At 49.0% G+C, this 14,210-nt stretch overlaps 1 protein-coding gene across 1 annotated transcript in view; it reads right to left on the bottom strand.

Annotated features, from left to right (window-relative positions):
• The window catches only part of NOS1 (nitric oxide synthase 1), a 78,020-nt gene that overhangs the window by 26,162 nt on the left and 37,648 nt on the right, over positions 1–14,210 (bottom strand). Inside the window, exons 8-16 of the mRNA XM_040619415.1 lie at positions 13,865–14,004; positions 12,134–12,308; positions 8,801–8,902; positions 6,909–7,103; positions 6,411–6,496; positions 3,829–3,973; positions 2,448–2,552; positions 1,880–1,938; positions 866–967 (exon numbers count right to left, since the gene is read on the bottom strand). Of these exons, the coding sequence (XP_040475349.1) occupies positions 866–967; positions 1,880–1,938; positions 2,448–2,552; positions 3,829–3,973; positions 6,411–6,496; positions 6,909–7,103; positions 8,801–8,902; positions 12,134–12,308; positions 13,865–14,004 (1,109 nt within the window). The remainder of the gene's footprint in view (positions 1–865; positions 968–1,879; positions 1,939–2,447; positions 2,553–3,828; positions 3,974–6,410; positions 6,497–6,908; positions 7,104–8,800; positions 8,903–12,133; positions 12,309–13,864; positions 14,005–14,210) is intronic.

The raw sequence follows: 14,210 nt of genomic DNA, 5'->3' as shown, positions 1-14,210 counted from the left end.
TCTTATTAAACTCTTTTGAAGGGGAAGGAAGATGTCACTGCGACGCAAACCTCAGCACGAGAGGCTCGGGAGCCTTGAGACTTCAAAGAAAGATCCAGTTTCCCTGTTCTCCTCCCAAAGTGGGAAGTGTTGTTCTCCGGCAAGGCAAAAACAAAACACAAAACAAAATAAAATCCCAAGACCAGAAAACAAAACAAAACAACTCCTCCCCAAACAAAAGACCAACACCCAAACCAAAACAAAACGACTCAGCAGACAAATCTGAGTGCAAAAGACAAAAAAAGACATTGCACATTCTGGCAGGCAGGGCTTCTGAGCTGGACGTTCTTCAAAGTTTTCGTTCCAGCATCAGGAAAGTTCTAAATATATGTAAGTGTATTTTCTGCCCTAAAATAGTCTCACATTGAGTCATTTCTGCAAATAAGTCATGCAACATATCAGGGGGCGGCTGTGTTGTTAGTGTGGGAGGGATGGCTAATGCTTGTGGGTTAAAAATAACAGCACATGTATTTGTATGAGGTTTGAGGTTTTTCCAAACACTTTCCTCTTTGTTTTTATCCTTTGATCCTCTCAACAACTCCCAGAGGTGGCTGGGCCAGAGACGGTTTCTCCCCATTTGGCAGATGAGAAAGACTGAGGTCCAAAGAGGTCAAATGCCTTACTCAAGGTTGCTTGGTGAGTTAGTGGCACAGCCTGGGTTAGAACTCGGGTCTCCTTGAGACCCAGATGCGGTCTTGGATGCTTGGGCATTGGGCACACACACCCGCATGCCCACATGAACACAGGGCATATATATGTGCCCACACGTGCATGAACACGCGTGCACGCACACACACACACACACACACACACACACACACTCTACCTCTGCTGGCTGTCACGGGCTGCAGCCAGACCACGGACTCCTGGGTCACCTTGGGGGAGGGGAGGCCCTTTACGGGGAAAGAAACGCAAGGGTTCCGGGTACCTAGAGGGGAGAACGGATGGTGCCCTCTCTCTCCCAGAAGGAGGGGTGAGGGGTAGCCTGTGGTGGTCACCTGGGAAGGGGAAGGGCAGGGAGAGAGAGGACAAAGATGGCCGAGCAGGAGGGATGCAGTTATCCCTTGGGTATGGAAAGTATGTGAGCTTGGCAACAGGTGGTTTGCTAAGGAGAAAACCAGGAGAGGTTTTCTGCGGACTACGGCCTCTAAACACCAGTCAGCGAAGGCACTTGCTTTGCTCCACGCTCGAGGAGGCGCTGTGTTGGTCTCCTGGAAAGACAGCCCTATGATCTTCACTTTACTCCGGACTTGCGGGCTTTGCAAGGGTATTCATGACGCAGGTCACCTTATGAATTAGCTTTAGAGCCTAACCCCGCAGTGGGACACAATTTCGCCATGAACATCTTTTGGCTACAGGCATTTTTTTTTGCCTTATAAGGTATCTTATCTTCTGAACTCAACCTCCATCTTAGCCAGAACTCCACCACAAGTATCCGATGGAATGGTTCTAGGGAAAGAAGCTCATTTTCACTGATTTCGAATGTAGGTTTCCAAAGAGGAGAGATAGTAAGAACTGGTGTTTACACGGGGCTCCTGAGTTTTCATAAGATGCTTCCATCTATTTTCTCCTTCAGTCCTTACAAGTTACGAAGTTAAGGCAGGGATAACAAACCCTATTTGATGGAAAAAGAAACTGAGGCACGGGGCAGTGAAGTCAGCCGAGGAACCAAAACATCAGCCCCACTGGACCCCAGACACCCACCAGCTACCATTGCTCACAAATGGACCTCAGGGTCACGAAAACCAGCCAGCACTCGAACGTGAACCCCAGATGCCCAAAGGCAATCTTTAGTTACCTCCCAAGGGTGTAATGTGACCCTGGAGGGTCATTCACTTACTTCCTTTCCTCATGCACGGAGTTGGGGTGCCTCATTTCCATCAAAGCACAGCCGAATTTCTGGAAGCCAAAAGAGATGAGTGAAATGTGAAGCAGGGATTCAGGAACCAGGAAGAGGGTCGGGCATCGAGTGTCACTGGAGGCGGTCAGGGGTTCGGCGCCTGAGCTGCAGGTGCACGTGGAAGGACCGGCTGATTAAGCGACTACAGGTGCCCCCTCCAGCCCCAGCACACAAATCCCCACTGTGGCTTTCTCTGTATAAAAATATTGTCCCCACTTCTCTCATCTGGGGCAGGGATGCCAAGGTCCTGATTGGGGCATCCATTCCAAAGCAGCAGCTCACTCAGGTGACAGAATTTGCACTAAGGATTGGTTCATCAGCGGACACCAAGAGACTGAAGTCTTGGAATTGTCCAGTCTTTGCGGAACGTGGCTCCACATCGAAATCACAGGTTTTTGAGGCTCTGGGAGGATTTGCTGCTGACTGGCAGGTCTAATTGCTGCCCCTCCTCCTTCCCCCTCACCCCCCTCATGGAGAACATGCTAGAACAGGTGAAAGCTCATCTTACCTCCCCATTCTCAGGGGGGTCTCCATTGCCAAAAGTGCTGGTAACCACCAGGACCAGAGTTTCATGTTCCAGGTGTACAATGTCATATTCTTCCATGGACATCACCTAGGTGGGCGAGGGTGAAGGTATGGTGGGGGACGGAGAGGAAGGGAGAAGATAACAAGGAGAAGAGGTAAGAGAGAACAAAAAGTGAAGGGGGAAGGAGAAGAAGAGAGACAGAGGAAAAAGATGAGCTGTCTTGAGCCATCTCCTTTGGCAGGAGAACCAAAAGTTCTGGGTGTCACTATTTCAATGGGCTCAAGTGGGTAGAACTAAAAGCTTTTTGGCAGTGGGGGACCTTTCTATGGTCAGAGTGGCCTGAAGGACCATAAAGCATCTGGGGGCAATGGTGGAAGGGGTTGGCCACTAATAGAGACAGATCTTGATTGAGATCCTTGGGCTTATACCCAACTGATCCTGGAATCTTCTTGACCACATTTAGACTGGGAATGGCCCCACTGGCTCTGAGCAGGTCTCCTCAGCCTCCTTGCTAATCCTCCCTCCAGCAGCATGGGACCTGGGCAAATAAGTTTGAGATTCTTGTCATAAGGAAGATGACTGCCCTGTGTCTTAGCACCTCTCGATCAACATTTCTCCAGGTAGGGTCTAGGGAAGCCCGGTTTCCTGAGAGGCTCCCTGAAAATAAAATGAGCCATGAACAAACACGCTTATATTCTAACCCCTTCTCATTTGGAGATTAGAATACAGTGGACCTTGAACAGCGTGGGTTCGCTTATTCGTGGATTTTTTCCCCCCAATAACTACGGTACAGTACTATCAATGCACTTTCTCTTCTAGTTTTCTTAATAACATTTTCCTTTCTCTAGCTTCCTTTACTGTAAGAATACAGTACATAACACATACAATATACAAAATATGGTAAGCCACTGTTCGTGTTATCTGTAAGGCTTCTGGTCAACAATAGGCTATTAGTAGTTAGGTTTGGGGGAGTCAAAGGATATATACGAATTTTCAGCACCCCTGACCCCCATGTTGTGCAAGGGCTCATTGTATGGACTTGCAAATTGAAGGCTCTGAGATTGAACTGTGTTTAATGCAGAGCTTCCCAAACTGACCCCAGAATGTTTTCTCATACGCCCTCTAAGATCTGGCTCTGAGATGGGGTTTCATTTTGTGATTCCTGGACTCTCCTGGAAGGTCACGGGAAGATGGGCATCAGAGTCCCCTGCAATTTATATGAATATGCATGGGCATGCCGATGGGCACCTTGAGATGTGCTTCCCTCCATTCTCAAAGGTTCTTCTCTGTTGACTTCCCTCTCTCCCCTTCCCAACTGTGTTTACCACGAGGGGCCAGGGAACTGGCACTGTCCCCTACCCACCTTGGCATCAAAGGCGTGTTTGAAGATCTCGCACAAGGTTTTAGCATAGGCCTGCGACTTGCCCGTCTCTGTGGCATAAAGGATGGTTGCCTTGACCCTCTTGGCCATTGCCTGCCCCATGAGCTTGGCCGAAAACTTGACGGCTCTGCGGAGAAGAGGATGGAGAGGAAAATGGGAAATGTAGAAAGGATGGAAGATGCTTAGGCTGGGGCTTTGGGGCAAGAGCCATGATCCTTGAAATATAATGGGAGAGCACTTACTCTCTTGATCTCTGATGGTTTCAGGGACACTAGAAGCCCGAGTTTAGCACCATATTGACCCCTTTATTAAATCCCTCCAGAGCAACTAGTCATGAGCTAACATGGTTGGCTAGTTTTGTTAGTTTGTTGCTTGGCTGACCAATTCCAGTCTTGAGAACCTTGGTTTGCCATGCATGGTCCCTAGAGATGATCATTCATTCATTCATTTATTCTTTCATTCATCAAACATTTGTTGAGTGCTGAATTATGTGCCAGGCATAGTTATAGGAGCTGAAAAACACAGACAGGTAGCTGTCATGTAGTTTTCATTCTAGTGTGTATGTGTGTGTCTGAGAGAGTGAGAGTGAGAGAGTGTGAGAGAGAGAGAGAGAGAGAGAGAGAGAGAATCACTAATAAATCACCAGGTATTGAGTGAGAAGGAATTTTAGAGGTTTATAAATCCACGAAGGAAGGACTAGATCAGGCTTCATCTTTAGGGTCTGGCACAGAGCCTGATAGCTAATAGGCACTAAATAAATATCCATCAAAAGAGGGAATGAATTTTAAAGGTGCTGCTCCCACCGAAGCCCCAGGGAGCTTAAATATCAAGTCTACACTCTTTCTGGCTAAATGGAGAATTCAGAACCAGGGTTCCTTCCTTCTTGTTGATGAGGGTGTGGGGGTGGCAGACAGGCAGAGGCTCAGGAATGCCTGGCCTCACCTTCTGAGCCAGATCCCTGGTCCAATGAATTACCTCAGAGTAGACAAATTGCTAATTACCCCCACCTGGGGATTATTGGTGGTAAATCCATTTTTTAGAATAAGGGAAACCGCCCACACTGCAGGAGTGCTCTGGGCTCAGGGGGAGAAACAGAAAAGAATAAAAGGTGTCTGGAGGATTCCCTTTGAATGATCAGAGCATAAAAAAGCATCTATAATTAACTACCATTGTTTCTACCCCACATTTAATAGTGCAATTAATGTTTTAGATTTCTTCCTCCTTTTTCTCCCCGAAACAGTTGAACTGAACTGAAGCCAAAGGCTGCCCTCCCCGAGAATATCTGTGATGCTCTTGTGAGGGAAAGAATGGCTGCTGATGTGTTCTTGTGTGGCCAGAGGATGGGGTGAGGGGGAAGGAGAGAGGGAGGAGGGAGACAGAGGGAGAGAGGCGGGTGAGCCATGTTAAAGGAGACAGGACCTAGGTTCGGAGTCCCTGCAGGACTCACCAGTGCCTTGCTTCTGGGGTTTGTGGCATGGATGGCATCTGCCCCACCTCTAGGGATTGTACTCAGAGAGTTCTAGACCCGAGGGTGCTGACGGAAGAGTCGCTCACTGCCTACCCAGCTTCTCTGCTGAAAGGTTAATTCTAGGCAGGGGTTTCTGCTGAGCGGGTCAGTGCAGTTCGTTTTCTTTAGGAGAACGCTGGCATCCCCGTTAGATCATCTTGGTCAGCCCCACCTCACTCGTCAGCGGGCCCCTTTGTTGGCCACACATTCTTCAGAAATCATGACTCTTCAGTGGCTTAGCCCAAACCCTCTTTCCCTCCCTCCTTTGCTCAGTGGAGTCTATTCATCTCATTCTTCAGCCCAATGGTCATCTTCTGTAGGAAGCCCTCTCTGACCTCTCAAACTTGGTTAGCTCTATTTACGGCACCACGAATCCTTCCTCGATGGCACTTGCAACGTTTACTGTATTTGTGTGATTCCTGGAAAATGAACGGCTGTGAGCTTTGACAGGAGCAACATTGATCTGGCTCATCAGGCATCACTAGAGCCTAGCACAGTGCCTGGCACAAGGTAGACCCTCTGTATTCATTTGTTGGCCAGATGAATGAATGAATGAATGAATGTGTGATGTTAGAGTTCAGCCCTGGGTGAGAGCCCTCTTGAGTTGGCTCATCCCAGTTCCTCCCACCTCTGGGTTCAGTGACTTTCTGTTAGTAACTTGAAATTGGCCAGAGGGGGAGTATTTTACACCATGGAAACTGGCAAATGTTACAAATCTATTATTATTATTATTATTATTATTATTATTATTATTATTATTAATAGTACTATTGTTATTATTTTTAGGAGAGCTGGTTTATCAATATGCCATTGCCTCCAAGACAAGAATTTAGGACATGGAGGTGAGGAATGTGAGGCTGGGAAGGAAATAAGTTGAAGCGACATCCACATCTCAGACTTGGAGGCAAAGAAGGCATGAGGGGGTCAGAGAAGATGGAGAAATCACGTCACATCACATGAGGGCTCAGAGGCGCAAGCACCTGCCCGGCCTCCTCTTCTGGGGTGCTCTGAGTTTGGAGGCACTTCTACCCCCCCCCGCCTCCTTCATGAGACTTACTCCGCCAGCTTCTTGAAGCCGATGGCTCGCCGCTTTGTGGGGGTCCCATTGGTACCTTTCCACACGTGGGTGTTCCAAGGCTCAGGCTGGGAAGAGAGGACCATGGTCACCGCAGTGAGGAGGTCTAGCTCCCCCTGGGGGACGCTCAGGACTTCCTGGGTGCTTGCGGCTGCCCAGCTATGTCCAACCTTCAGCCCTTGAAGGGACTGATTCTGCTGGCGGTGACCACAGGGGTCCTTGCACAGACTGGCTGGCCCAGTCTCCCTGCGTGGTCCTGCTAGACCTTTCCACTCAGCCCCTGATCCCTCTCAAACACTCTCCTGGGGACCCCATTAGTCTTTGAGCTAGAGCTGTGCCGGCCAATATGGCAGCCGCCAGCCACATTGGCTCTGAAGCCCTTGAGTGCCAAAGAGCAAGTCTGAACTCGGACATGCTTGAAGCAGAACACGCATCCCAAATATTGAAGATTAGCACCGAAGAGGCAGGGAGGGGCAGGACCTGGTATTCGAAGGAGGGGGTGAGCCGGTAGTTGAGCATCTCCTGGTGGAAGACCGGGGTGATGCTGCCAGACATGGGGGGCACGATCCACACCCAGTCGGCGGGGCAGCCCCCCCGGCAGCGGTATTCATTCTCCATGTGCTTAATGAAGGACTCGGTGGCAGAGTGGTGGTCAACGATGGTCACTTTGTCAGTCTGTGGGAGGAGAAGGGACAGGGAGTCAGGAAGGAAAGGAAGCTGGGGTGTTTCGGGACTCCCTTCCCCATCGAGCAGCGTTTCCCAGAGGGTGGTCCTGGAGATGGTGTTAGGCAGCGTAAAGGGACACTTTGCATGTCCCTCTCAATTATACCCAGGGGAGACTCCCCTTTTGGTGCTAACCCATTTTTAATGCCTCTCTTGCCACTTTTTCTTTCTCCTTCCTCCCTCCCCCCCTCTTCATCACCAGAGAGAAGAACCTCAGGCAGCATTGAGCTGGAATTTAACAACTCTGTGTTGTTTTCCTTGTCTTTATTTGCTTATTAATTTATTTAATATTATAATTACTTTCTATTTATGGCAACTGATACTGACCCTCCATTTATGGTGCTGATATAAAATCCTCTTAAAATAAAAATTTTTTTTTTAAAGATTTTATTTATTTATTCGACAGAGATAGAGACAGCCAGCGAGAGAGGGAACACAAGCAGGGGGAGTGGGAGAGGAAGAAGCAGGCTCATAGCAGAGGAGCCTGATGTGGGGCTCGATCCCATAACGCCAAGATCACGCCCTGAGCCGAAGGTAGACGCTTAACTGCTGTGCCACCCAGGCGCCCCTAAAATAAAATTTTCTAAGTACTAAGGAGGAGTTTATTAAAATTGAAACACAGAAATCGCAGTAGAGGTGGGCAGACTGCGTATCTGGGTAACCACCCCCAGGGCCCGTTCTGGTCAGCCGGTCTGGATTCGCACCTTGTCTAAACACTGCTTTCCCTCTCTGCCCACAAACCCCTGCCCCTTTCTGCATCTTCCCTCCTCAATCACTCATCCCGCTCACATCTCTCCTATCTCTGGCTCACCGGTCTTCATACCTGTCCCTCATTCCACTGAAGTAGGCTCCATCCTTCTCAACGACTCCTGAAAACCTCAAACCTCACTCCTCCATGCTCGAGAGAGAAGAGGGCACTTCCTTCCCTCTCATCCCATCTTAACCTGTCTCTTCCCTGGGATGTTCCTCCGTGTGCCCATTCTCCCTACACCTGACATGGAGGCCCATGGTCCGTATTCACATCTATCCATGACTTGATCCGTTCATTCTACTGTGTGTGCCTTCCATGGATGTCTAGGAGGGCCTAGCGTCCCAGACTCGCAGCCCCAGAGGATAGAGCTGGTCTCTATTACAGACAGTGATCTCTAGTCTATAGTTTTCTATAGACCTCTGCCTGGGAGAATGCCACCCTCGCGTAACTATTAGCAGTGTCTTCCTTTTGCTCTAAAAGCATCATGGTTTAGGTAATAAATTCCACAGCTATCCTATGTAACACCACCTGCCACAGAGCCACGCACTGAGGGGGCCCATATGCTTCTGATAACGAAGATGAGTATTCGTGTCTGTTATGTGATAGTCTGAACCCCAAAGGGGTGGCAAGACACAGAGGCTGCCTGCCGTCCCAATTCTAATTGATCCTAAGCAACAAGTCCCAATGGCCCTCCCCCATCTATTCATCTCTTCCTCAAATGGTCTCCACCCAAGATCCAAAATGGAGATCAAGGCATGTGTGCTGGAAAGCAGATCTTGCTGGGGACAGATTTCCCCACACCCAGTAGCCAGGTCTCTTGACCTTCTGCTCTAAGCCTCTGGAAGGTTTTATAGCTCCCCCTGGACACCTGACAACAAGGCTGTGTGCCCTGTGCTACCTGGAAGCTGTAGAGAACAGCAATGTTGATTTCCACCAGCGCCTGATCCTTCCACAGGGAGGATGTCTTCCTCATATCCAAGTTCATCTTCTTGGCCACTTCCTGAAAAAGGAAGGAAACAGACTCGCAGGCTGGGCCACTGCTGGAGAGACACGGCTAGCTAGTGTCACTGATGAATTTCTTTCCTAATTAGTCAACTCATTACCAGACTGATGAACTCACTCAAAAGACTTTTCTATTGAGAACATACTGGTAGCAGAAAACCAGAGAGACTTGGGTAGCCCTTTTATTTTTGGGCTTACCTTCTAGTGAGGGAGAGAGACAGTTATTATTGTGACGAGTGCTAATCCCTAGGGAGAAAATAACACAAGGAAAGAAGGTGAAGAGGCATGGGGTGCTGGACTGAGCCAGGACAGTCAGGGAAGACCCACTGTGGACGTGGCATATCAGGTGAGACCCAGATGATGGGAAGAAGCAAGATACCTGCAGGTCTACGGAGGGGAGGTTCTAGGCAGAGAGAACAGCAGTGCAAAGACCCTGAGGGGGGTCAGGCTTGCACCATCTGAGATATAGAAAGGCCAGTGTATTTGAGGGGAAGGGGCAGTGAGCCAGGGGAGCTGGTGGGAAAGAGAGAGAGATAGGCAGGACTGGATCATGCCGGATCTGGGATTACATTCCAAATATCATGGAGAGGGTCTCTGGAGGGTTTTAAGCAGAAGAGTGGGTCCGGGAGTGACATCATCTGCTTTCTAGAAGGAAGACTCTCCACTGATCCTGCCCCATGCCTGGAGTAGCCCTACTTGGGATCCAGACCGTGGGGGCTTTGAGCTCAGGGAGACACCTGCCTGAGTCTATCTGACAGATAAGGAAACTGAGGCTCAGCGAGGTCCATAGAGCCATTTGGCCTTGGAGCTGGAGCCCAGGCAGCCACATAACATCCAAGCCCTGAGAGCTGCTCCCCAGCCAGCCGACTCCATCGGCAAAACTACTAGAAACAAACCAACTCCTGACATGTTACAGCTCGAGCTGAACCAGAGGCTGATGTCAGGAGTGGGGAAGACACAACAGCAAATTCATTAATTAGAGCCTTGCTTTTCCTTCCTCTGTCAATTCTAGTCACTGGTGGGAGCCCAGGTCTCATTATGGGGCTAGGAGGTGACAATTTCTCAGGTTTGGGTAAACTGCTTCCCAGCCCAGCTGTCAACATTTGCACGTAACAGCGGTCGGACTGGGAGGGCTGGCGCGGGAGCGCGTCTCATTTAAGTTACTCGGGGAGGACTCCTTGCAATCGAAATGTAAGCAGAGATCATGAAAGCAGATCTCATGTTAATTCATTCTTTGAGGCTGAGCCGTTAGGTTCTGCTGTGGTCCTTTGGCAGTGACACAGCCACAGAAAGAAAGAAATTTCCTGCTCTACATAAATACATACAAAACTTGAGTTATTTTTTGAGGGAGGAAAGTGTGTATAGCCATTAGGCTGCTATTGTTACTTCGATGCCATTACTTTGGTTACAAGAATGGAAAGCAGTTGCAGGAAAAAAAAAAAAAAAAGACTCTCTGATCTAAAAAAAAAAAAAAAAAAAAAAACACCCAAATGTGACTTGAGTCACGTCTATGGAAATTGCGTGACATGTCTTTTCCTTTCCTGCCAGAAGTTTTCAGAGATCAGTGACCGCCCAGTAGAATCTTCCCGGGAGCTTTGAAAAATGCCGGTATCAAGGCTCGATCCCTGAGCAATTATATCCGAATCCTGGTGAGTGGGACTCAGGCATAATAAAGTTCCCTAGGTAACTCCAGTGTGTGGCAAGGCTGAGGACCCCTGGCTTCTGTTTCCAAGCTAACACTTACGGGATTTTTAAAAAACTGAGACATTGTGGGCATATAACATTGTGTGAGTTTTAGGTATACAAATTTAAGGCTTTGGTTTGATACACTTATATATTGCAATATGATTACCACTGTTAGTTAACACCTTTATCATGTCACATAATTATTATTTCTTTTTCTGTGGTGGGAACAATTAAGATCTAGTCTCTTAGCAACTTTGAAGTTTATAATTCAGTATTGTTGACTATAATTACTCTTCTCTGCATTAGATTTCTGAACTTATTTATCTTTTCGCTGCAAGTTTGTACCCTGAAACATCTCCTCCCTAACTCCCCCACCCACCAGCCCCTGGTAACCAGCATTCCACCCTCTTTTTATGAGTCTGGCTTTTTTAGATTCCATATACAAGCAATGTCCCACAGCATTTGTCTTTCTCTGTCTGACTTATCTCACTTAGCATAATGTCTTCAAAGGTCCATCCCTGTGAACACCCATGGATTTTATTTTATTATTATTATTTTTAAAGATTTTACTTATTTGAGAGAGACAGAGAGAGAGAGAGGGAACAGACACAAGCAGGGGGAGTGGCAGAGGGAGAGGGAGAAGCAGGCTTCCCACTGAGCAGGGAGCCTGATATGGGGCTCGATCCCAGGACCCCGAGATCATGACCTGAGCTGAAGGCAGATGCTTCCCCGACTGAGCCACCCAGGCGCCCCCACCCATGGATTTTTAATAACAGAAACCTAATGCTCGATTCTGAGTTCTACTCTTGCCTTATTTACTGTGTGACATTGGTCCAGTGCTTAACTTCTCTGTTTCTCATGCCTCCTTTTGAAACACAGCCTGCCACAGCAGACAGCTGTTAGGATTAACAGCTGCTGGCAAGACCACAGCTATCCTGATGCATTTGCCAGATCTGAGCTCCAGACTCTACCCGAGCAGCCTTGAGTAGATGAGGATGACTCAGCCACGGAGGGAATCAGGCCCTCCACTGAAACGCATATGCTGGCAAACCGCTTGCCAACCCTCCTACCTTGTTTTTCGGAAAAGAGGCAAGAAACGCCCCGAGTTCATGGGTCATTTTCAAACCATTCTAATAAGAGGCTGTGCAGCCAGGTGGTTAGGAACTTGGACGGTAAAGCCAGACTGAGTTCACATCCCCGCTCTGCCGTTTGCTAGCTGGGTGACCTTGAGCTTGTCACTTTAACCTCTAAAAGGCCTCAGCTTCCTCATCTGTGAAATGGGGATGATCATACCCATAGGTTGTGCTGGGGATTAAATGAGCACACCATCTATACACGGTGCTTGGATCAGGGCGTAGCCCCTCACGGGGTAGTTCCTGCCGCGGGGGCTCTGGGACTGCCGGGGGCTTCTAAGCTCTGTTCCAGCCTCTGTTCTAACCTCTTCTAGTTTCCAAGACCCAAAGCTCAGCTACGGGGAAGGACCGCTGGGCCCACCCCCTCTGCCTCCTGCCTGCCCATCACGACAGCCAGGGAGGGACCTCACCTCCAGGATGTTGTATCGAGAGTTGTCACAGTAGTCGCGAACGCCGATCTCTGTGCCCATGTACCAGCCACTGAAGGGGCAGGCGCTGAACTCCAGGCCGCCGATCTCCAGCAGCATATTAGACACAGCGGGGAGGCCGTACCACTTCAGGCCCAGATCCTTGAACCACTCAAACCTGCGGAGAGCGACACGGCCCAGCTCACCACAGGCGGGGCAGCCGGAGTCCGGGGATGTGGAAATGCCAGCTACCTCCTGGGACTTGCTGTGTCAGAACCTGACTCCTGGGCTCCACTTCAGACCTGTGGGATCACAGGCTCCACAGCTGGGTCCCATGATACGCATTTTTAACGGTCTCCCAGGTACTGTGGAGGAACATCCAAGCCTGGGAACCACTATGAAAGTTAATCCAAGGAGGAAAGGAGTCTTGCCAAATTCCTTCCTATCTCAGGGCCTTTGCATCGCAGTTCCTTCCTCCTGGGATCTTCTCTCTTCTGTGTCTGCCCTTACCCAAACTTTAATTCTCAGCTAAAATGTTGCTTACTCTGGGAAGCCTTCCCTGATGCTCAGTAGTTTGGATCAGGCAGCTTTATGCCTCTGGGCACCATAAAATTTCTTTTGTAGTGCTTTATTGGAATTAAGTGGTTATTTGGGTCATAGTATGTGTAAGTTCTCCTTCTTGGGACCCAAAACACCATGGAGGCAGAGACCAACTGAGCTACAAAGGCTCACATAATGCCTGGCCCAGAGCAGTAATAATAAACCATGTTGAAGGAATGCATTAATGAATGTAGGCCAGGTTTCACCAGGGAGACTGGGTGAGTTTCCACATACTGGGCAGTGTCAGGAACCTCAGGACACTTGCTCCCTCTCCAGGGCTGGGACAAGGGTGAGGTAAGTCAGGCACTAGCCTTGGGTATAAAATTCAAGGGGGCTCCAACAAACCCAGGAATCAAGACCAGTACTATTTTTTATTTATGTTGTATTCTAAATTAACTCCCATGTTTTCCGAACAAAATTAATGCAAAAAAAAAATCCACAACAAACAAACCATCAAAACTTCAAATAAAGACAGGTCCCACCTTGTACGTGCATGACTCACCTTGCTTGCTTCACCTGAATCTCAGCCCTGAACTGGATCCTGTCTTTATTTAAAATTTTCATATAAAAAAATTAAAATTAAATTTTGACAATTTTTTATATAAAAATCAAATTTGATAAAAAGATTGCATTAAAATAATATTTGCCTGGATTATTGAGCTTTTTGCTCCTCCCTCCCCATTCTGCCTCCAAGGTCAGCGTCTCACTATGGATTTCCTTCACTCTCAAGTGTGAATTCTGTTCGTGCTGCTGGCCCAGCCCTTGCAGTTCCTTCCTGGCTCCAAATTCCTTCTGCGCTTGACCCACATCAGGTCACATCGTTTTAAACAGCTCTATTTAAAATGAGTGCCCACAACAAGATAGGAGGTGCTTCTGCTTTTCTGGAAAGCTGGGAAAAGGGCAGGTCCTGGTTGATTGCGTAGGAGCAGGGTGAGGAGGGAGATTACAGTTCTGAAGAGATCGTTATCCCCTGGCTGGTTAAGGAGGACTTACCGCTTGGGGGGGGGTCCACTGTGAGCAAGGACCCAAGACCCCCTTTCAGCCTCTGTCTGTGCTGGAGGGAGAGCCAGAGGGATGGGGAGAGGCAGAAAGAGGCACTGAGTGAATCCCCCCGCCCCTGCCAGTTCCTCTTACTTGGGGTGTCTGATGGGCACTTCCAACACCAGCTCTGGAGGAATCTGGAAGAGCTCAGGGTCGTTGCCGTTGGCCTGGAGCAGGAGTGGCAGGACATCGAAGCGGCCCCTTGGGGGTTTCCAGCCCTGCTGTACGCAGATCTGCAACCAGAAGTGTCCAGGTCACGCCACCGCCACTGCTGCCTTGCCCCAGACCCTCCAGACACTGGGGCAGTGCGAGGAGGGCGCAGAGATCCTGGTGCAAGCCGGCCAGCAGCACCTTCCTCTGGAGGCCCTGGGCCACGTTGTTCTTACCCACCGGGAACTCCCGGAGGGCACCAGCTGACTCGGACTGTTGTATCTGTAAC

This window comes from Ursus maritimus, unplaced genomic scaffold (assembly GCF_017311325.1).
Source record: "Ursus maritimus isolate PB19 unplaced genomic scaffold, ASM1731132v1 scaffold_33, whole genome shotgun sequence".
In the NCBI taxonomy this organism is placed as follows: Eukaryota; Metazoa; Chordata; class Mammalia; order Carnivora; family Ursidae; genus Ursus; species Ursus maritimus.
The sequence above is the reverse complement of the archived record's forward strand: the minus strand, read 5'-3'. Positions and strand labels throughout refer to the sequence as shown.